Here is a 20758-nt window from a genome sequence, read left to right on the forward strand (position 1 = left end):
ATACATTTAATTATAAAACTATAGAAATGCTTGTTAAACTTCAGTGCCTGGCTGGACCAAGGGGTGCTTTGCATGCTCTGTTTAAAGGCAAAAAGGCTTTAATTCCTAGGTTCTGTGGCAGTCGAATGAGAGAGAATTGTTAAAATGGCATTTGACCCAGACCATGGAAAGAGATGAGACGTCGTTCAGCTGTTAAAATATCCCTGTCTGCAAAGGATAAGGCAAACGAGCAACAACTGTGTTGCCAAAGCTGCTGGAAACAGCTGCCTGCTATTTCCAGACAGCAGGTGCGGCTCAGCACTGCTGTGCCCTGGTTAACAAAGGGCCGAAGAATCGCAGATCTGTCCCCACGGGCACAGGAGGTGATCAGGTAGGTGTTCCCTAAAATGATGCTCGGGATGCAAAAATGTCTTAGAAAAAGATCAACTGTGAAATCTCCACACGGTCAAAGGGCCAGAACAGCGTCTACCTCGGGTCGCTGGGTTAGTGTTAACTGTTGAGCTTCATGCCTCTGCAGGGAGAAGGTTTCCCTCAGGGAGATGGGATCTCACCTTTGGGAAATGCAGCCCACGCCTCACCCTCAGGACACGTGGGGCACGGGGCAGAAGCTCCCCGAGCAGCCCCCGAGCCCTCCGGGGCTGGGTGCGAGCCTCCTCCTGCTGTGAGCCTTCAACAGTGGCGACTGTGAAGATGGAGGTTGAAAGAGGAAATGAAATGTTTACTTACCAAAAACTCTTGGTCCATAAAGTAGGGCTTTTCCGCTGATCCATCGTTTGTTTCCAGGTCCGCAGCAAAACACAGGAAAAGTGCATCCAGCACAGTTTCAAACACAGATAAAAAACTATGGGCTACTAAGTAGGCAAAAAAAGCAACCAAAAGCAGTGGGATTGCCCACACCTGGAGCACACGGTTGTAGTTAAATGCCATCAGGCCTCCGAAAACAGTGAAACACACCACCAAGACCTGTTCAAAACAAGAGGTGGTTGCAAATCATCAGTCGGGTGGTTGGGTTATTTTAGAAACGATTTTGTCGGTAATGAGCAATAGTTCTTTGCAGTAAAAGGCACACATACACGCATCGGTGTGAGTGTGCATGTGCCTCATGGAGCACTCTTGGCAGAAATTTTGGTAAAATGAAATAGGAAGGAAAAAAATGAAAAGTTATGATACCAAAAGAAAGCCCAGTTAATTTGGAGGATGAGAAGCGTATATACATTCTCATTTTAACTGTGCCTGATTTTTGTATTTACGTAGGTGTAATGATACCTTATAAAAATCTTGGTCTTTTTTTTTTTCCCCCTGCTGAACACTAGAATCGTCATTTAAAATTTTTTTAAATTTTTTTATTTTTGCCATTTCTTGGGCCACTCCCGTGGCATAGGGAGGTTCCCAGGCTAGGGGTCAAATCGGAACTGTAGCCTCTGGCCTACCCAGAGCCACAGCAACACGGGATCCGAGCCGCATCTGTGACCTACACCACAGCTCACGGCAACGCCAGATCCTTAACCCGCTGGCAAGGCCAGGGATCGAACCCACAACCTCATGGTTCCTAGTCGGATCCATTAACCACTGAGCCACGATGGGAACTCCTTAAAGACTTTTTTAATAAAGGCCATTTTTAAAAACAACAGTGCAACAATCCATTGAGTGGAGACACTGTAGTTTAACATTGATTACTTTCACCCAGGGGATTAAAGTGGGCCGGTTTTCCAGTGCTGGTCTAGGGAGATAATAGGATAATAGTCTTTGGCTATAGTAATTATTATACTTCCGGGAATATGATTACCAGCCAGGAGGTACCTAATTCTTTAACGGACACAGTGGAGCCCATCTGGAGCGTCCATTGCACCACAGTGTCCATGACAATGGACATGAAGGTCTGCCTGCTACTTCACTCAGAGGCAGCCAGCCAGCCCTGGGTGTCACATGTTCATTAGAAGCTCGGTAGCAACTGTGCTCCTTTTGGGAAACAGAGGAAAAGGAATTGCTGCCTAAAATAAAACACAAGTGTGTTATAAAAATGAAACCTCATTCCAAAAATTTCTGCAAGTAGTTATTAGAAAATACATGATTCACAATCCTACCGAGCTCACGCAGGCAACATTACCGGTTTAAATACAGCCACGACTTAGATTATTTAGGCTGCCTCGAAAGGCGGAATCAGATGGTTCTTCTAGAGTTTCTGTTGCAGGAAAAGTCTCGGGCCCAGCTGAGCACTAAAATACACGTGCAATTAGCACACACCCGTGAAATCCAAGCCTGTTCTAACTTGTTACTGACAGCTAGCTCTGATAGTAATGCACCAGGGACATACATCAAATGCCACAGAAGCACAAAATGCTAAACGAGGAGCAAAGAGTCCCTATATTTGGCAATGGCCAGGCCACAACTGGAGACTGAGATCTTGTTCACTTTGGGGCACCACCGAAGTCCCCAGCACGCAAGTCCTACGTGGAGGAATGGCCGGAAGAGGCAAGGCGTGGAGGGAGGGTCAGGATGTCTGTGGCCAAGAACTGGAAGGGCAGACAAGTCGAAGCAGGACCAGGCAAACGGAGGTGTCTAGAGATAAGCCCAGTGGGCGACAACCACTCAAGACACACACACTAGCAGAGTGCAAAGAAACTTCAGCTTGAGGCAGGGTCAAGTGAGGGGCTGCAGCACCCCTTTGACTAATATTTCCAGTCGCTTCCCTGCAACCCAGAAAGGAGGCATGTTCTATTTAGTTCATAGAATGAAAAGTGAGGTTTTCATAAGACTTCATACAACTCCTTGGAAAAAGACAGCAGAAATGTAACTGGCTCCACTTGGGACATGAACAATGCTGCCTTTATGGACTTAATGCCCTTAAATAATGTAGACATTCCATCAGGTGTCAGGACTATTTCATATATGTTTATGACAAACAACCCCTAGAAGATGTGAGAAAGTGGGGTTCAGAATGGAAGAAAGAATGGAGCAGAGCTAAGATAAGACCAGGCTTTGAATCATGGCTCTGCCTGTTGTGGGCTCCTGGACAAGTTATTAAACCTTTGTTTCCTCATCCGCGAAATTAAGGATACTTTACAGGACTGAGGATTTAAATGAGAGGACGAGGCATCTGCCAGAAGCAATCAGGAAACAGCCGCCCTCTTTTAGGTGGCTTCATTTTTGGATCCCAAGTTCCTCTATTGTTTTAGGGAAGACATCTCACCTTTCCAAGGAAAATGATGAAGTCTCCAAAGCAGTTAACAGATGTAAAGTGACTTGAATTCTTGGAGAAGAGTTTGAGAGCATCTTGTGCTGATGTACAAAAATCTGTCCCATTAATGGCAGTTGCAGTGTACGCATTCTGAAACAAAAGACAATCGTTAAAAAGATGATGAGTCTTACTCTTCAAGGACAATATAAGGCCAATACAGAGTAGTATCAACATAGAGGAAAAGAGTTACTATAAACCACTATCTACACCCATAACAAGTCACGTCATTTTCAAAGTCGCTTCCAGTCTCTGGAGTATATGCACATGTGCTGTCACATGATTGTAGTATGTGGAAAAGATAAATAAGTATTTCTGGCCAATATGATGGGTTGAACACCTCATTACAAACATGGAAATGCTGAGTAAAGCATAAGCTGATTTAAGGCACAGCAGGGTTTAAGGGCCGGACAGGAGGTTTAGGTGCTAGAAACAAAGCGGACCCTAGGTAGTGGCAAGAGCTGAACCCACAGGCTCAATAAAAGCCTCAGGGGTGAGGGGCTAGGGATTTAACCCCATGAGGGGAAGAAACAACGCCCAGGAAAGTGAGCTGTCTGCACAAATTCAGACTCTACCCTCAAACTCAACCATCCATCCCAGGAAAGAGGTAAAGAAATGTCCTGGAAAAACCGCAATTACGAGGCCTGGGTGGAGGCAAAGCAAATCCACATCCCTCCAAGTGAAGGAAGGTGGAAGCCCAGACAACAGCCCTTGAAGAAGACGGAGAAGGGGCCACAGGAAAAATTTACAGATGGCTCAAGGACATGAACAGCACATCAAACAGGAGGAACTGTACCCTGAAAACAGTCTCAAACAAAGCCTTCAAGGACGTATGTGGAAGGTGTAAAGGAACTGGTCAGAATGGCCGTCATCAGCGTCTATAAATGACAGAGGCTGGAGAGGGTGTGGAGAAAAGGGAACCCTCCTGCACTGTTGGTGGGAAAGTGAATTGGTGCAACGACCGTGGAAGGCAGTATGGAGGTTCCTCAGGAAACTAAATACAGAACGACCATATGATCCGGCCATCCCACTGCTGGGCACATATCCAGACAAAATTATGTTTCGAAAAGATACATGCACCCCCAGGTTCACCACAGCACTGTTCACGTTAGCCAAGACATGGAAACAACCGAAATGTCCACTGACAGACGAACGGATTTAAGAAGACGTGGTACATAGACACAATGGAATACTACTCAGCCATTAGAAGAACAAAATAATGGCATTTGCAGCAACACAGATGCAACTAGATCTTATGCTAAGTGAAGTAAGTCAGCAAGAGAGACAAATACCATGTGATATCACTTACATGTGGAATCTAAAATACGGCACAAATGAACTTACCTACAAAACAGAAACAGACTCACAGACATGGAGAACAGACTTGTGGTTGCCAAGGAGGAGTGAGATGGATGGGGAGTTTCGCGTTGGTAGATGCAAACTACTACATTTAGAATGGATAAACATGAGCTCCCATTGTGGCTCAGTGGCTAAGAACCCAACGTAGTCTCCATGAGGATGCGGGTTCGATCCCTGGCCTCACTCAGTGGGTTAAGGATCTGGTGTTGCTGCAAGCTGCGGTGTAGGTTGCAGTTGGGCTCAGATCCAGTGTTGCTGTGGTTGTGGTGTAGGCCTGCAGCTGCAGCTCCGATTCCACCCCTGGCCTGAGAACTTCTATACGCCACAGATGCAGCCATAAAAAAGGATAAGCAATGAGGTCCTGCTGTATAGAACTATACACAACCCCTTGGGATAGAACATGCTGGAAGACAGTATGAGCAAAAGAATGTACATATATGTATGACTGGGTCACTCTGCTACACAGGAGAAGTTGGCACAGCACTGTAAATTAACTATACTTTAATTAGAAATAAATAAATAAGATGGGAAGAAACAGTGACTACGAGGAATGAACAGTGGGAGTTCCCGTCGTGGCTCAGTGCATTACAAACCCGACTAGTATCCAAGAGGATGAGAGTTTGATCCCTGGCCTCGCTCAGTGGGTTAAAGATCCAGCGTTGTCACAAGCTGTGGTATAGGTCACAGATGTGGCTTGGATCCCATGTTGCTGTGGCTGTGGTGTAGGTCGGCAGCTGTAGCACTAATGTGACCCCTAGCCTGGGAGCCTCCATATGCTGTAGGTGAGGCCCTAAAAAGCCAAAAAAGAAAAAAAAAATGAACAGCTTGTATGAAAAATGAAGCAGAGTAGAACACAGAATAGAAATTCTAGGAATGAACAGATATACAACTTAAATGGTGCAGTGTCATTGCTATATATGAGTTATTTTCCTTTAAATAGGAAATAATAAGCATTTTCATGTTGCTATTTTTCTACTTTTTTTTTCTTTTTTTTTGGTCTTTTTAGGGCCATAACCACGGCACATGGAGGTTCCCGGGCTAAGGGTCGAATTGGAGCTGTAGCTGCCAGCCTACACCACAGCCACAGCAATCCGGGATCCAAGCCTCGACTGCGACCTACACCATAGCTCACAACAATGCCAGATCCTTAACCCACTGAGCAGCGAGGCCAGGGATCGAACCCTCATGGTTACTAGTCGGGTTCGTTAACCGCTGAGACACAATGGGAACTCCTATAATTCTAATTTTTAATAAATACATGTTTTATCAGGAGCGTGTGTGTGCACATGTGTAGCTAGGGCATGTTTAGACTATTTCAAATATTTTGCTGTTATAAATAATGATTAAGATTAATAAATTAATAAATTAAGATCCTAATTTCCTGATTTTGGGTAATTTTTAAGGATAAACTTCCAGAAATGAGATTACTAACTCTAAGAGGACGAGTGGTTGTGTGTATTCATGTGAGATTTCTTGGGTCATTTTTTTCAAAATACCTTTTAACTATATAATTTCAAAACCACCTATGTCTTATATTTCCCTTGAAATCTTTAAACTGCTACTTGCACTGCAGTTTCCAACAAAGAATGTATGCCTTCCCTGGGAAAATACACTGGAATGCTACCTGCTTGGGTTTTGCCTTTCCTTTTGGCTTAAAGGATGAAAGGTTTTTTTTTTTTTAAATCTCATGGTATAAAACTAATCCTTTGATACACCCATTCACAACCATTGTAAAGAAACCCGTGTGGAGCCCATCGCAGCGATCCAGCCCCCCGTGAGCAGGTCTGAATCAGGGTGTGAGGCAGAGGGAACAGGGTGGGGGTAGGGGGAGTGCGGGGTGTGAGTCACACAATGACAGAATCCTCCGTCTTAACTCCCTCCTCCCCACGGCCCACGAGAGGCAAATATTTGGTTCTCAAAGATGAAAAGCTGGGTACCCCCTCCCCCACGGGGCTCCCTGCTTGCCTCCCTCAGAGGGGATATTCTGAGCCAGATGAGGTCCTTGCCGAAGTGCCTTAACGATATTCCACAGGAGCTCTTGGTTTCTGACCATTTGCTTTTAAAACCCCAAACTGGGGAGTTCCTGTCGTGGCTCAGTGGTCAATGAATCCGACTAGGAACCATGAGGTCTCGGGTTCGATCCCTGGCCTTGCTCAGTGGGTTGAGGATCCGGTGTTGCTGTGAGCTGTGGTGTAGGTCACAGAGGTGGCTCGGATCCCGTGTCACTGTGGCTCTGGTGTAGGCCAGCGGCTACAGCTCCGATTCGACCCCTAGCCTGGGAACCTTCATATGCCGTGGGAGCGGCCCAAGAAATGGCAAAAAGACAAAAAAAAAAAGGAAAAGAAAAGCCCCCAAACTGACTGTTGGTGGACTTAGGTCCCCCAGTGTCAGGACTTAAGTCTGGAGTAGGGATGGGGAAACTCACTGCTCATTAATGATTAAGCATCTCTGATCACCTAAGGTTCTCAGAGCCAGGCCTCCGAGTCGTCCCCCTGACGACACACGTGCAGGGCGGGCAGGCAGGCAGAGGATGGCGTAATCTTCCTTTACAGACTGGAATCCAAGGTCAAGGGCATTACCCACATGCTCTGGAACATCAGGGAGCTCCTTTTTGTTCTTCATTCTAACTTTCTGGACATGACACTATCAATTATTATTTAAAAGCTGTTTAAAGGCGCAGTGGTCAAGGACTTCCCCTCATAGCTCAGCGGTAACAAACCTGGCTAGTATCCATGAAGATGCGGGTTCAATCCCTGGCCTTGCTCAGCAGGTTAAGTACTCGGCGTTGCCATAGCTGCGGTGTAGGCCGGCAGCTTTAGTCCCGATGACACGTCCTAGCCATATGGAACATCCATGTGCCACAGGCGTGGCCCTATAAAGACCAAAAAAAAAAAAAAGTCACAGTGGTTCAGGTAATAAGCACAGGCCCTTCTTAGTGTTAGGCTCCAATCCTAATTCTTACCACCAACTGGCTGGCAGTTGTGGGCAGATGATTTAACTCCTCTCAGACTTTAATGTCCTCACCTGGAACGTGAGTTATAGCACCTACTGCAAAGGGATGTTGGGAGGATTAAAGACCAGGTTGCCAGAGTCCCCGTCGTGGCGCAGTGGTTAATGAATCCAACTAGGAACCATGAGGTTGAGGGTTTGATCCCTGGCCTCGCTCAGCGGGTTAAGATCCGGCGTTGCTGTGGTGTAGATCACAGACACGGCTTGGATCCTGCATTGCTGTGGCTCTGGCGTAGGAGGCTACAGCTCTGATTAGACCCCTAGCCTGGGAACCTCCATATGCCTGGGGAGTGGCCCTAGAAAAGGCAAAAAAGACAAAAAAAAAAAAGAGAACAGGTTCCCTCTGAAGCACAGAGCAGAGCGCAGGCCCAGCAAGCACATAATAAAGGGTGGCCTTTTCCTGCAGCCCCTCCCCAGCGACGATCTCATTCACACCCCGGAAACCCCGGAAACCCGGGCCGCTCTCTAAGCAGCAGAGACCGGCCAGGAGGGGCAGCCAGCCCTCCGTTTCTCCATCCGCAGGCGCCACTCCCTCGTGCTCACGGGGACCCAGGAGGGGCAGGGCCCGCTTTCCAGAGCTCAGCCCGGGCCCCACCAGGCCTGCCTCGCAGAGGCCGCTCCACCCCTCCGCACCGCTGGTATTTCACCCCACAGGCCACGCGGCCTCCGCCTCTGCTTTGGGTCCAGTCGCCAGCCCCTGCCCCCACCCCTCTGCCCCTGGGCTGGGGCTCCTGCCTCCTACTGGGGATACAGCTCCTGCGGGCCGGCCTTTCCTACCGAGCCCGGCCTCCCAGTCAGCTGAACACGCCGGATCCTAAGCAAGACAAGAAGATTGTGCCCCTTGGCTCAAACGAGGAGAGGTTAAGATGGCACTTCCTCCCGCATGTGTTGATGCCACAGATCTCCGGGCCACAGCCGTTCATCTTTGTTCATGAATTGTGCTCAGAAAGAGGACATTACAACTGCCCCGACACAGAAATGCTCTAGATCCTTCCTGTAGCTACCGGACCACTGATATTTTACCACAGGGTCCACGCCGAGCACCTGGAGAGGCCTAGCGTTAATGTCTGAATGAAGAGCCGGAGGCGGGGAGGCTGACTTGGGGCACAGGGCATGCATGGGGCACAGGGCATGCATGGAGCACAGGGATGCACGGAGCACTGGCGCCCTTTCAGCCTGAGTGCGGTGCTGAGTGCTCAGTGCTGGGCGTCCCAGCTTGCCTGGCTGATGGAAGGCGGGCGAAGATGCTAAGGCCACCTGCAGGTGCCACCAGTTCCTGGGAAGGACTGGACATGATGAGGAACAGCATGGTTGTGGGGGTTAATCGGGAGATCCTGAAGCAAGGAAAAAGGAGCCAGTGGCATCAGGCTTTTAATTTATGACCAGACAAAACTCAATGTGCGTGTTTCTTTAGCATCACCAAACAAGGAGACACGTCTCTGTCTTGAAAGTGAACCTCTGAAAACACCAGATGGATATGAGGAAGGATTCTCCGCTTGACAGCGAAAGCATGAGCTGCAACTCAACGCCAGCACAGGAGAGAGAGCCGCCGGAGGGAGCCCAGCCGGAGCGGAGGATGGAGCACGGGGCGGGGTGGGTAGAAGCCTTCAGAGAGTGGCATTTAGCTGGTCCCCCCGCAGGGCACCAGGATGGGTGAGGCGCTGAGGTGGACTCAGAGCTCAAGCAGAGGAGTGGGATGAGATTCCTCCAGCCCTGACTTTGGCGGGGCTCAAACGCCGGGCTGCGGAACAGAAGGACTGAAGGGAAGGTCCAGCCTGTGCTTCCCGACGCCCACCCCCACCCAGGAAGGTTCAGGGCAGCTCTCTCAGCTCCAGCTTCATCATAGCCCTACGCGTCCCAAGGCTAATTGTCACCAAAGCCTTTGCGGAGCCCCCAGGCACCCTGACCGGGCCTCCTGGGCTCTGCTGAGTCGTTCGGAAGGCCCTGTGACCACCCGTCCATGGAGCACCTGGGTGCCATGAGCAGCCGTAAGCGGGGCGTCAGGCCCGAAGAGAAGGAGCTCTCCTCTGGGGAGAAAGTAAAAAGATGAGGAACTGGAACTCTTTCCGGGTGCTCTGCTCCCCTCCACCCCACTCCAAGAGAGGCCTTAGTGATGGTCCCGAGTGGCCTGCCACAGGCCTGGTGGTAGCTTCCTAATTTGTTCCTGTGGCTTTTTTTTGTTTCGCTTTTGCTGTCCGTAGGCAGGTGTGCCACTTCCATGTGTAAGTAATATCAACCACCACAAATGGTGGCACGCACTCGCCGGGTACGTACTCTCTGCCAGGCGCTATTCCACGTTCCCCCGAGTGCACTGAATCCTCTTAACGACCACACCTGGATGACGAGGGTTGTGGAAACGAGAGCACAGGGAGTCAGGGGGGCACCCCCGTCACACACCTGCGCCCGGCGCGGCATCCCTTACAAGAAGGGGACCTCTGACTCACTCGGGTCCTTCTGCAGGAAAAGATTTACTTTGAGCCACACTCTGTGTTTTCCTTCCTAAAGGCTCAAAGTAAGAAAGCGGTGCTTTCAGGAGCCACGTCATTAAAAAGAGCCAAGGAGGTGGCAGGATGATGGTTGGGTAGGAAGAGGCGGGTTTCCAATCCGTTACTTAGACGGGCTGAACCTCCGCCACCGCTGAGTGACGGCACCCCCACGCCAGCCCTCGGGTCCCTGGAAAGACGCATCGCGTCTGCGCAGTACTTGGGAGGGGACCCGGCTGTTACCGCATTATCTGGTCTCTTCTGCTGGCCACCACCCAGTGAAATCGTCACCGTGGCTACATTATTCCCATTCTACAGAAAATTCCAATTTTTGGAGAGAAAGAAAAGATTTAAGTGTACTTCTAGGTAGCAGAAACGCCGGATTACCTCTTTAATTTACTTTGAGAGTGGTCCAAGAATGTTCATTGCAGCTCTCACACAGAAAGACCAGCTTTGCTCCTCCAGCAGCGGGGCCTCCATCAGCAGGGCCGGCTGCTCGTCCACCCACTAAACTGAGGCGGGCCCTTCTTCTGGTGGCGGAGCTGTGAACCCGAGCTTCTGTTGACTCTTCCAAAAGGTAAACAGCTTCCCTCGGCGGCGCCGGAGGAAAGGCATTTGCCAGCAGCCAGGCCGTGAATAGCTAGCTTTATTTCTGGAAGGCCTTCCTAACAAAGTTCTGATATTTGTGAACTCAAAATAAAACAAGAACCATGAAAACAAACCCGAGAAACCGGATGATGAATAAATAACACCGCCATTCATACTTTGCTCGGAACCGAAGGAAAATACAGGCAAGGCTGAGCCCAGACCCATCCCCAGGCAGCCGAGTCTTTTCTAGTTAACACCTGTGGGGACCCACAAGCTAGTTTCATCTCGGATCGGGTTTTGATCACACACCCGACCTCCAGGCCTGCCTTGCCGCTCGGATCCGTCCCAGAGTTCACGGCTCCCCAGCTGCAAAAGTCCGGTGCGAGGGCGAGTGGGGAAACCAGCCAGGCGCCTCTGGGGTTGAGAGCAGGCAAGGAGGTGGGCTGGAGGCAGGAACTCCCTGAGCCAAGGCCTGATGCTGCCAGTGAAAGCCAGGCACTTGGCCGTGACATCCCGTTTGCTCTGATAAAATGTCTTGACTTTTTTTTTTTTAAATAATGACTATCATTTTCATGCTCATCATTAAAGAAAGTCAAACAATATTGACAGAGACTAAGAGGAAAGCTGGAAAACCACTCTGATCCCACCTCTCAGAAATAAGCATTGCTCACATCACATGGACCTCACCCAGATGTTTCCTGCAAAGATACACAGAAGGGAGACGGGGGAGGAGGGATGGGGACAACGTCAGCTGTAAAAATGGAACTTAAAAGAACTGCTCAAATTAAAGCATGAGGAGTTCCTGCCGTGGCACAGTGGAAACAAATCTGACTAGTATCCATGAGGATGCAGGTTCCATCCCTGGCCTCGCTCAGTGGGTTAAGGATCCGGCATTGCCGTGAGTTGTGGTGTAGGTCACAGGAGCGGCTGTGGCTGTGGTATAAGGCCAGCAGCTGCAGCTCCGATTCGACCCATAGCTCGGGAACCTCCATATGCCGTGGGTGCAGCCCTAAAAAGACAAAATAAATAGATAAATTAAAGCACGAACATGAATTTGACTTCAACAAATGAAACTGGAGAAACACCAGAATGTCTGATAAACGTATCTTTACACATTTAGGGTTCTAAAAAAAACTTTCTAAAATTACCATGAGAAACATTCAGAGGTTAGAGTGCTTATTTTTTTTTTGTCTTTTTTTTTTTTTTTTTTTGCTATTTCTTGGGCCTCTCCCACGGCATGTGGAGGTTCCCAGGCTAGGGGTCGAATCGGAGCTGTAGCCACCGGCCTATGCCAGAGCCACAGCAATGTGGGATCCGAGCCGCGTCTGCAACCTACACCACAGCTCACGGCAACGCCGGATCGTTAACCCACTGAGCAAGGGCAGGGACCGACCCCGCAACCTCATGGTTCCTAGTCGGATTCGTTAACCACTGCGCCACGACGGGAACTCCGAGTGCTTGTTTTTTTTTAACACTGTGGCTTAAGTTTTGGCAGCATGGACGGTGAAGGATGAGTCCTCTCACACTTCCTCCTGCCTCCTCAGTTTGTGCGTTTCATTATTACTCCGACTTTGTCGGGACTTTGAACATTTCCAGCCTCTTTAGTGATGACAGTGCTGGGTCCTTAACGGAGAGTCCCCAGCACAGCTGCCCCTGCTCTGGGCCAGCCACACTGACACTCACCCTGTGCGGCTCATGCCCTTGAATGGAGAAAGGAAGATGCTCTTGGCAAACCAAGAACGACCTCCACATGGTATTTCTTCCGACAAAGCCCAATTCAGTTCATTGGTGCGTTTGCTCCTTAGGAGAATGTCGTCAGTCCTCGGTGCTACCGTCAGGGCTGCCCCAACAAGAAAGGGCAGCTCTTTTGAGCTCGTATTTCCTTTTTGTTTTGCTGCCTTGCTCCTCTTAGCAGATGCTCCAGGCTGTGTGGAGGTGGCAGGAACCAGGGCAGGTGCTGAGAAAGGAGGGGCTTGTATTCAGTCACCCTTCCATCCGCAGCAGTAGGGGAGGGGGGCCTCCATCCACAGAAGTAGGGGAGGGGTGCACTGAGTCAGGCCAACAGGCTTGGGTTCTTGGATCTCGCTGAGTTTCCTTGTGGCCACCTCGATGGAGGAAGACACAGGCATGGCGACCAGGCCTGGAGGGCTCTGCACCCCCACTGAGATGCCTCCTGATAAAGTCATCTGGCCTCAGCTGTCTCGCTCGCGGGTGAACCCAAGTCTAGCAAATGCTTCTCCCTGCCTCAGCCCTGCGCCAGCTGGGCCCCTGTAAAAGGCCAAAGGAGGGGAGAGCTCGAAGGACTTCGGATTCCGCATCCACCAGCCGAAACGTTTAGGAACTTTCTGGCCCCGCCCAGACAGGAATGCCACGAGCCACAGTTCTCAGTCCTCTCCTGTTTTTCCCGACTGCCTTCTTCCCGTGCCGCAGAGATGAGACTCCCAGTGGAAGGGGGACTGTCCCTCTCTGCTGAGAGTGTGGGTGGCTTGCTTTGCTCCCCTGACCTCTGTGTCTCTTTGCTTCTGTGTCTGCTCCTTCTTTCCTCTCCAGAGGCCTCATTCCAGCAGGACGGGGGCTGTGTGCTGATCCCCCGGTGAGGGGATGGAGCAGGTGGGGGGTGCAGGCAAGAGGACACCCAGTCCGCATGTCTCCCTGGCTTTGTGATTTCTGAAACTGTAGGCTCTCAGGCCCCTTCCTATCTGAGGAGAAGGTGCGGGAAGGGGGTTCCTGCTGCGACCCAGGGGTCTGGGAGTGGCAGGTGGGCATGAAGGTCTCCCCTCCCCGGTTGAGAGCGTGAGTCTCTACAGAGCTGGGGGTCCTGACTAGGCCTCTGCTTTTTTTTTCTTCTTTTTAAGACTGCGCCTGCAGCATATGGAAGTTCCAGGGCCAGGCGTCCATTGGAGCTAGAGCTGCCAGCCTACACCACAGTGACAGCAGTACCAGATCTGTGCCATGTCTGTGACCCAGGCAGCAGCTTGTGGCAGCGCCGGATCCTTAACCTGAGCGAGGCCAGGGATTGAACCTGCATCCTCATGGATACTAGCTGGAGTTGGGTTCTTAACCTGATGAGCCACTATGGGAACTTCTGCTTCTTCCTTTTTTTTTTTTTTTTTTTTTTTTCCAGCAGTGGACAGAGGAGGGCAAGTCTCTAAAGGGACGGGCTGGCTCCCAGGGTCTGGGTTTGCCAGGAGTGAGGGGGCTCCAGAGACGTGGGGTGTTCCTGCTGAAACCAGAACAGCCTCAGACAAAGCAGGAGGGCTGGTTACCTGACCCCTATGGTTACCAGGACCATAGATGCCTTCAGAAGACTCCAGCTTCCCAAGCAGGGCCTGAAGGAGCCATGCAGATGCGAAGATGGATCTCTCAAGGGCGGCCTGAGTGCCCTCGTGTCTGGACTACCCGACTCCTGTACCTCCATGGGGCGGTGGGGGGCGGGGCACGAAAAACAGACTGCACGACCTCCTGGTCCCATGGAATGGGGGCCCAGAGCCAGAAATTAGGTTGAGGAACATCATATAGTACATAGGTATAATTTTAACAGGTGCATCTGCAGCATACAGATGTTCCTGGACCAGGGACTGAATGTGAGTTACAGCTGCAGCAATGCCGGATCCTTTAGCCCACTGAGCCCAGCCAGGGATCGAACTCCCATCTCCCCAGTGACCCAAGCCACGGCAGTAGGATTCGTAACCTGCTGCATCACGGAGGCAACTCCGATACCGCATTTCTTGCACATCTAAGACTGTGGCTGATTCACACCCTGTGCAAGGCAAAGGCCTCACAGTCAAAGCCAACACTCGAGGAGCGCAGCCCAGAGCGCCGCCGGCCTCTAGCTTGGGGCAGAACACGGAGCCAGCAGCTGCCGTGGCAGAGTCGCTTTTATTCCCTCAACCACTGTGACTCACACCTCCTCTCTCTCTCTCTCTTTTTCACCTTTTATGCATCCTCTAGTCCCTGGCCAAAATCACTTCCTTCTCCCACGGCGTCTAATGTCGAAGACGAAGACAGTGGGGGAGCGGCCGCTGAGGACTGCACTGCCGTCGGGCTCAGAGGCTCCGAAGGGAGGAGGGAGGCCCTGAGCTTCAGAGGTGGCCCCGCTGAGCCTCGGACCATGACCCTGTTCCAGAAGCAGATGCAGAAGAAGAGAAGTGGCATGAAGAAACCTGCGCTGCAGCAGGAAGAAGATTCGACTTGGAGTCGGAGCTACTCAATGGTTTCGTTTCATTGCCCACACACTAGATGAACCTGGGCCATGTCGCACGTAATCTGTGATCATCTTCGCATTTCTTGAGCATGTAGGATAAAGCTGAGAACTTGGACTCTGAGAAGGTCTAGCCTCCATTTGAACCGTCCTGCCACCCTCCCCCCCAACATCACGGATGACAGTCCAGGCTCCGTGGGCAGCAAGGCGTCCACAGCAGACACCGGCCTGCGGATGAGGAGAACACGGGAAGATTCGGTGGGCAGCTGCTTCAGCCCCACATTGAACACTGCTCATCAGAGCACAGTGTGCGCCTGTGTCACCTGCTTCTTTATTCACAGGGAAATTGGGTTTTGCTGCCTCCATCTAAGTTTTCATAGGTCAAAGCTAAAAACACAGGCCAGCTCCCTTAGCACATTTGCAGCGTACGCAGACCACGTTATGACGGGAAGGGACAAAGGACATCAGGGGTTTGCTTCATGTCCTGCATGAAGCTCAGACCTGCGAAAGGAGCCTGACAGAAAAGCAACGGGTGTTTCCTTGGATCGGATGACATTCTGAACCGGGGGTGTTGGAAAGAGCCTGGGTTGACCTCCCCAGGCAGTGACACGACCACCCTTGACTGCTAAAAACGGAGCAAAGGGGAAGAATACAAGCGCCAGGTGCAGAAAAGCCGGGGCCGGACGGATGCGCTGTGCGGGGCCTGTTTCCTTAACCTTGGGCCACGGTCACTTCTGTCTCCTGGTCCCGGGCTTGGATCTGAGTGCTGGCCTTCCCTCACCATCACCCTTCTCGAGGGGAGACCTGGGCATCATTCTGGACTGCAAGGACCAGAAGGGCCACTCTGAGCAACCCAGCGCCCCCAGCAAGTCACCAGCGCAGTGCTTCTGGCTGAGGGTGGGTGTGGAAGAGGAAGGCGTAGCTGGAGGAGCCCGTCTCCGTGGAGGCTGATACGCCCCCAACAGCCCAGGAACCCAGCACCGCTCCCAGCAACCAGGACAGACTCAGAGCTCGTACGCTTAGCGGGTTGATCATAACGACAGTGACTCCACTCATTCAGCACGTACCTCGACGTGCTGGGCACAACACCCAGATCTTGGCTATAACATTATCTCCTTCGTGGTTTAGAATCATCCTGGGAGACGGGCATCGTCACACCCAGTCTGTCTGGCAAGTGGCAGACCTGCAATATCTGGAGAACATGAGGATGAACTCAAGCGGCTACTCGCCCTCCTTCCCCTCACAGAAGAAACTGCCATTTGTGGAGCAAGTGCTAAGAGCCCAACACCACGCTCTGCTTCCGTATATTAGTTCAAGGAGCCCTGCCAGCTGCCCACGACGTAGGTGTGAAGGACTGTGCTTTATATGTGGGGACACCGAGCTGAGCAGGAAGATGATGTCACCTGTCCAACCGGGCACAGTACATGCAGGAGCTACGATCCCAACCCAGACCTGCTGCCTTCTTCCCACGCCATCGCTCTGCCGGGGCGGGGGGGGGGGGGGGGGGGGATGGACACGTGGTCCAGGTCCGGGGAGGGGGGGAGAGGAAGAAGGAGCCCTCTTAGGAAGCAGGCAAATCTCTTCCAGAAGAAAGGCAGGGCTGAGGTGTAAGGAGAAGAGCGGACGCCTGGAGAAGAAAGCTGGGGCCTTGGTACCGTTGGTAAGAGGAGAGATCCCGCCCTTCCTAGGTTCCGGGGTGCCCACCTCTGCCTCGTGAGACTGGGCCTGACCTGCATGTCGCCCAAAGGATGGGGGATCTGCACATAGTTCTGCTTGCAAGGCGGGCCTGGGCGGCTCACAGCGGCCTTCTGTGTAATGGGATGGACTCGTCTGGCCCGAGTCTCAGTGATGCTGGAGAGAGGACACGGGGAGAGAAGAGGAGAGTCAGGAAGCTCTGCCCACTGGGACCCTGCTGGAAGCACCCGAGCCCTCCGGACCCCAGATTCTTCTGGCCTGAAGGGCGGGCACCCCATGGTCTCTAAAGCTCTGGGTCTGAGCTTCTCTTGTGCAAGGGGTGCCTGTGGGCTGGGGAAGCCCTGCGTTCAAGTCCCAGTGGGGTAACCCCATGTGCGTATTTCCGTGACCAGGGACCTCCTTCAGCTAATACCTCACACTCCTTCCCAGCAGAGGCGGCCGACTCGAGGGCCTGGGTGAGTCTGGAGGCAGGAGCAGTGCACAGGCTGGCTGGCCCCTCACGGTTCTCTTGGGATCCACCTGCCACCGGAAACACACCTTTTCCGCTGTCGGCTAAGTTGCCAGGGGAGACCCCAGGGCAGGTCTACACTGCTGGCTGGGCCTGGGAGACCGTGAACTGGCCCCTCTCCAGTTTCCAGGGCGAAACATTAATGAGCTCTCCCTATGTGTGTTTTCCAACCCAGCGACTGGTTGTTCGAGGAGATAATTTTAATCTTCCTCTGCTGTCTCTTGGGTCTCTTAGGTATTCAGAATGTGGGCAAGGAAGAAGGGGTGACTTACTGTGTGCCCCACATCTTAGCGCTCAGCCCTGCTGCCTTCCTGCTGTCTAACCCAGGGCAGGTTGCTATTAACCTCCCTGAACCCAAGTGTCCTCTTCTATTAAAAAAAGAAAAAGGACTTCCCATTGCAGCTCAGTGGTTAAGAACCTGACTAGTATCCATGAGGATGTAGGTTCGATCCCTGGCCTTGTTCAGTGGGTTAAGGATCCGGCATTGCTGTGGCTGTGGTGTAGGCCAGCAGCTCCAGCTCCGATTCGGCCCCTAGTCTGGGAACTTCCACAGGCTGCAAGTGCAGCCCTAACAAGCAAAAAAAGAAAAAGAAAGGAAAAAAAAAAAGAAAAAAGAAAAGAGAAAGAAAAAGGGTGAGAATCATGCCTCCTTACAGGATTTTTTGTGAGACTAAAGGAAGTAAATACACGTAAAGCAGTGAGCATGGCGCTTGGCACACATGCGTACCAGAGAAGTGGCAGGTGTTCCTGTCTTCAGGACCCGCACATCTTGGAGGGAGCGTAACAGTTGCCTCCCAAGAGGATTTTCAGATTAGCTGTGGGCCCTTGCATAACTCACCCTCCCTTCCCTATAGAGAGGCAATTATTCAGTCAACAAACATTAACTGCTTCTCTGAGAAGGGAGAAGAATTTCAAGTCAGGAAGGACTTCAGAGTCCAACCTAAGATGCCAGCTGCTCCCTGGGCCTTTCCCTAGAAGGAGGAGAGGCTGCAGGGGCCCCCTGGGGGTAGGGCGTTAGAGCCACACCCTCCTGAGCCAACAGGCCCACAGCAGGTGGAAGCTGGGCCCCGGGGAGGCTGTCCCCAGGAAGCCACGTAAAGCCCCGTCCCAGCTCAGCAGGTTCCCAGCCATGCGCCAGGAAACGTGAGGATAGAGTCAGTTTTCTCCCAGACAGTCTGGGGCCCCTGACACATAGGTGTCTCAATTCCTTTCTATCTAAAGTCAGGACAGTAGCATCTGCCACAAAACAGCTGGGCCGTGGGGATTACCGTCATCTATAAATGGGCCTTCAAGTAAACTATCTTGTTGACACACGTGTGAGTTTCCCGCTACAACCCGCACACACAGAGGCCTCTTCCTGGCCCTCGCCCTCGGCCGGCTGCCCCAGAATAGCTCTAGACCAGTCAGCGGGGTGGCGGGATTCAGACCCGCGGCTGTCAAGGACAGGACAGCTGTCTGGATGCTCTGGGATGAGGCAAAGTCAACCACCCCAAGAACTGTGTCCCCTTAAGAACCCTGACCCCCTATACATAATCTAGAGGGAGAAACTGCTCCGTGTTCTTTTCTCTTCTGAGCTGCACATGGTGCTCCGGGAGAGGGGAGAAGAGGGGTCCCCGGCGGGCTGCCAGCTGGCTGAGGACGAACCAAAATCAGACGCGGCCAAGTCACTGAGTCCCTTTGCTCCTGATGGACCGTGAGAACAAGAACCCCTGAAATTGAGCTCACTGCACGGAGCACGGAGGGGAGAGAAGGCTCGGGGGTGTTACTGAGGCAAGTCTGCCGCAGAGGCTTAGGAGACAGAGATCAGCATCACGTGCCCTGAGAAACCAGTCTTGGCAGGCAGTGTGGACTGCGGGTGAGGCAGGGGGCTGGACTCTGAAGTAGGCGGGGGAGAGAGGGGTATATTTGCTGAGGCGCAGCAGAGTTTTCTCTGCAGTGGATGCTCTGACAAGGTTATCTGGAGCCTTTCTGACAGTATATTTGTTAGGAAGCCAGGAAGCCATGGGCACTTGCAGCCGAATGCCCAGAGGCCACCATCTCTGCGTTCATTGCTATCTCATCTCTAGGTGGCCGCACGTGGCGGGCGGCACGAGGGCAGATCTGAGCCAGCCTGTCCTCTCCTCAAGGGCCGACCAGGAGACGCAGCCCAGAGTCCCCGGGGCGCCTGGCCACCCTGCATCACGGCCCGCAGCAGCAGCAGCGGGACATCATTCTCCACGCCTGAGAGTGACCAAGACGACGGCCATGTTGCCAGCCTCTGCCACGACCCACGCACCCTCCCTAAGCCTCAGCTTCCTCATCTGTAAACTGGAGAGAATGATCTCAACGGGCTGCAGTGAACACCCACAACGGACCGAACGCAGGCGGTGTGCCTGGCACACGACTAGCCGTACAGTGAGTGCCTCGAGGGTCCAGCTGCTGTCGCTGCTATTGGCTGGCGACCTCCATGGCGCCCTGCTCTCGCCTGGCAAACCCAACCTCCTCTGCGCCCGCTCTCCAGTCATCAGGTCAGCCTGCCTCCCGGATCCCCAAGGCTCCTTTCCGAACGCCGCAGTCCTGGATGCAGTGTGTGACGAAGACGATTACACGGCCGTCCTGTGCACCTGCTCACGCTCCCCGCACTCCCCGCGCTAGCCTGTCAGCTCTCTGCAGGCCTGGCTTGCTTGATATTGACGCTGTTGCCCCACAGTCCCTCCCCCGTTATGCCTGGGTCACACGGTTCGAATGCAACGGAAACACTTGTTGGATAAATAAACGTGGGAGGTGTACACACATAATCTTTTCAGCTACACACACATTTGGTATTTACGATGCAGACAGACAGGCAATGAGAAATGAGGAGGGGTGGGGTCTCACCCTCTGCCCTGCAAGTAAATCACCACACAGCCTTAGGCGGGGTGTCACAGAATGTGGCAACTGCCACCTGCCTCCCTTGGGACCAGGGAAGACGGATTAAGCTTTTCAGCAGCAGTGGTGAAACACCACCAGCTCCTCCGTGTTAGGTAAGGAAGAGATGTGGGTTCGGGTGGTAACAAGTGGATCGCCTTCTCTTCTGGCCATTTCCCAGCTCCTTTTGCACAAAACTAGCAAAATAAAAAATAAGCCTCAACTCCTTTAAATCTGATTTCCAGAGAGACTCTCCCCCTAGCAACACATTCCGAGGCCAGGACATTTTTCAAAAGCCGAATCTAAATTCCTACTCTCCCTTTAAGCTCACTTTCCTTTGTCCACTGCCTGATGAGAACCACAATAGCTCCGACCACCCTTAGACGGTAATTATCTTCATTCTTACAAGCCTTTATTTCACTCTGTTCTTCAGCAGTTGATTTCGACGAGAGGGGGCCTTTCCCTCCCCGTCGATACTCACATCGCTTCGGGAGTTCCTGCCGTGGCTCAGCAGTAATGAACCTGACTAGGATCCATGAGGATGCGGGTTCGATCCCTGGCCTCGCTCAGTGGGTTAACGATCCGGCGTTGTCGTGAGCTGTGGTGTAGGTTGCAGAATCGGCTTGACCCCTCGTTGCTGTGGCTGTGGTGTAAGCTGGCTCCAATTTGACCCCTAGCCTGGGAACCTCCATATGCCGCAAATGTGGTCCTAAAAAGACAACCAACCAACCATTCTTTCTCCTCCTTCCCCATTCTTCCTCCTCCTCCTCTTTCTCCATCTCCTAAACCTCAGG

The 20758-nt window shown here is 52.1% G+C and overlaps 1 protein-coding gene across 6 annotated transcripts in view; it reads right to left on the minus strand.

The window, feature by feature from the left end:
- Positions 1-20758, minus strand: part of SLC44A3 (solute carrier family 44 member 3) — a 101287-nt gene that overhangs the window by 13203 nt on the left and 67326 nt on the right. For all 6 annotated transcript variants that reach the window (XM_047785242.1, XM_047785241.1, XM_047785246.1 and 3 more), the window contains exons 13-14: positions 3191-3328; positions 727-963 (exon numbers count right to left, since the gene is read on the minus strand). In XM_047785242.1, coding sequence (XP_047641198.1) covers positions 727-963; positions 3191-3328 — 375 coding nt within the window. The remainder of the gene's footprint in view (positions 1-726; positions 964-3190; positions 3329-20758) is intronic.

The sequence above is a fragment of the Phacochoerus africanus genome, chromosome 6 (genome assembly GCF_016906955.1).
Source record: "Phacochoerus africanus isolate WHEZ1 chromosome 6, ROS_Pafr_v1, whole genome shotgun sequence".
NCBI classification, from domain to species: Eukaryota; Metazoa; Chordata; class Mammalia; order Artiodactyla; family Suidae; genus Phacochoerus; species Phacochoerus africanus.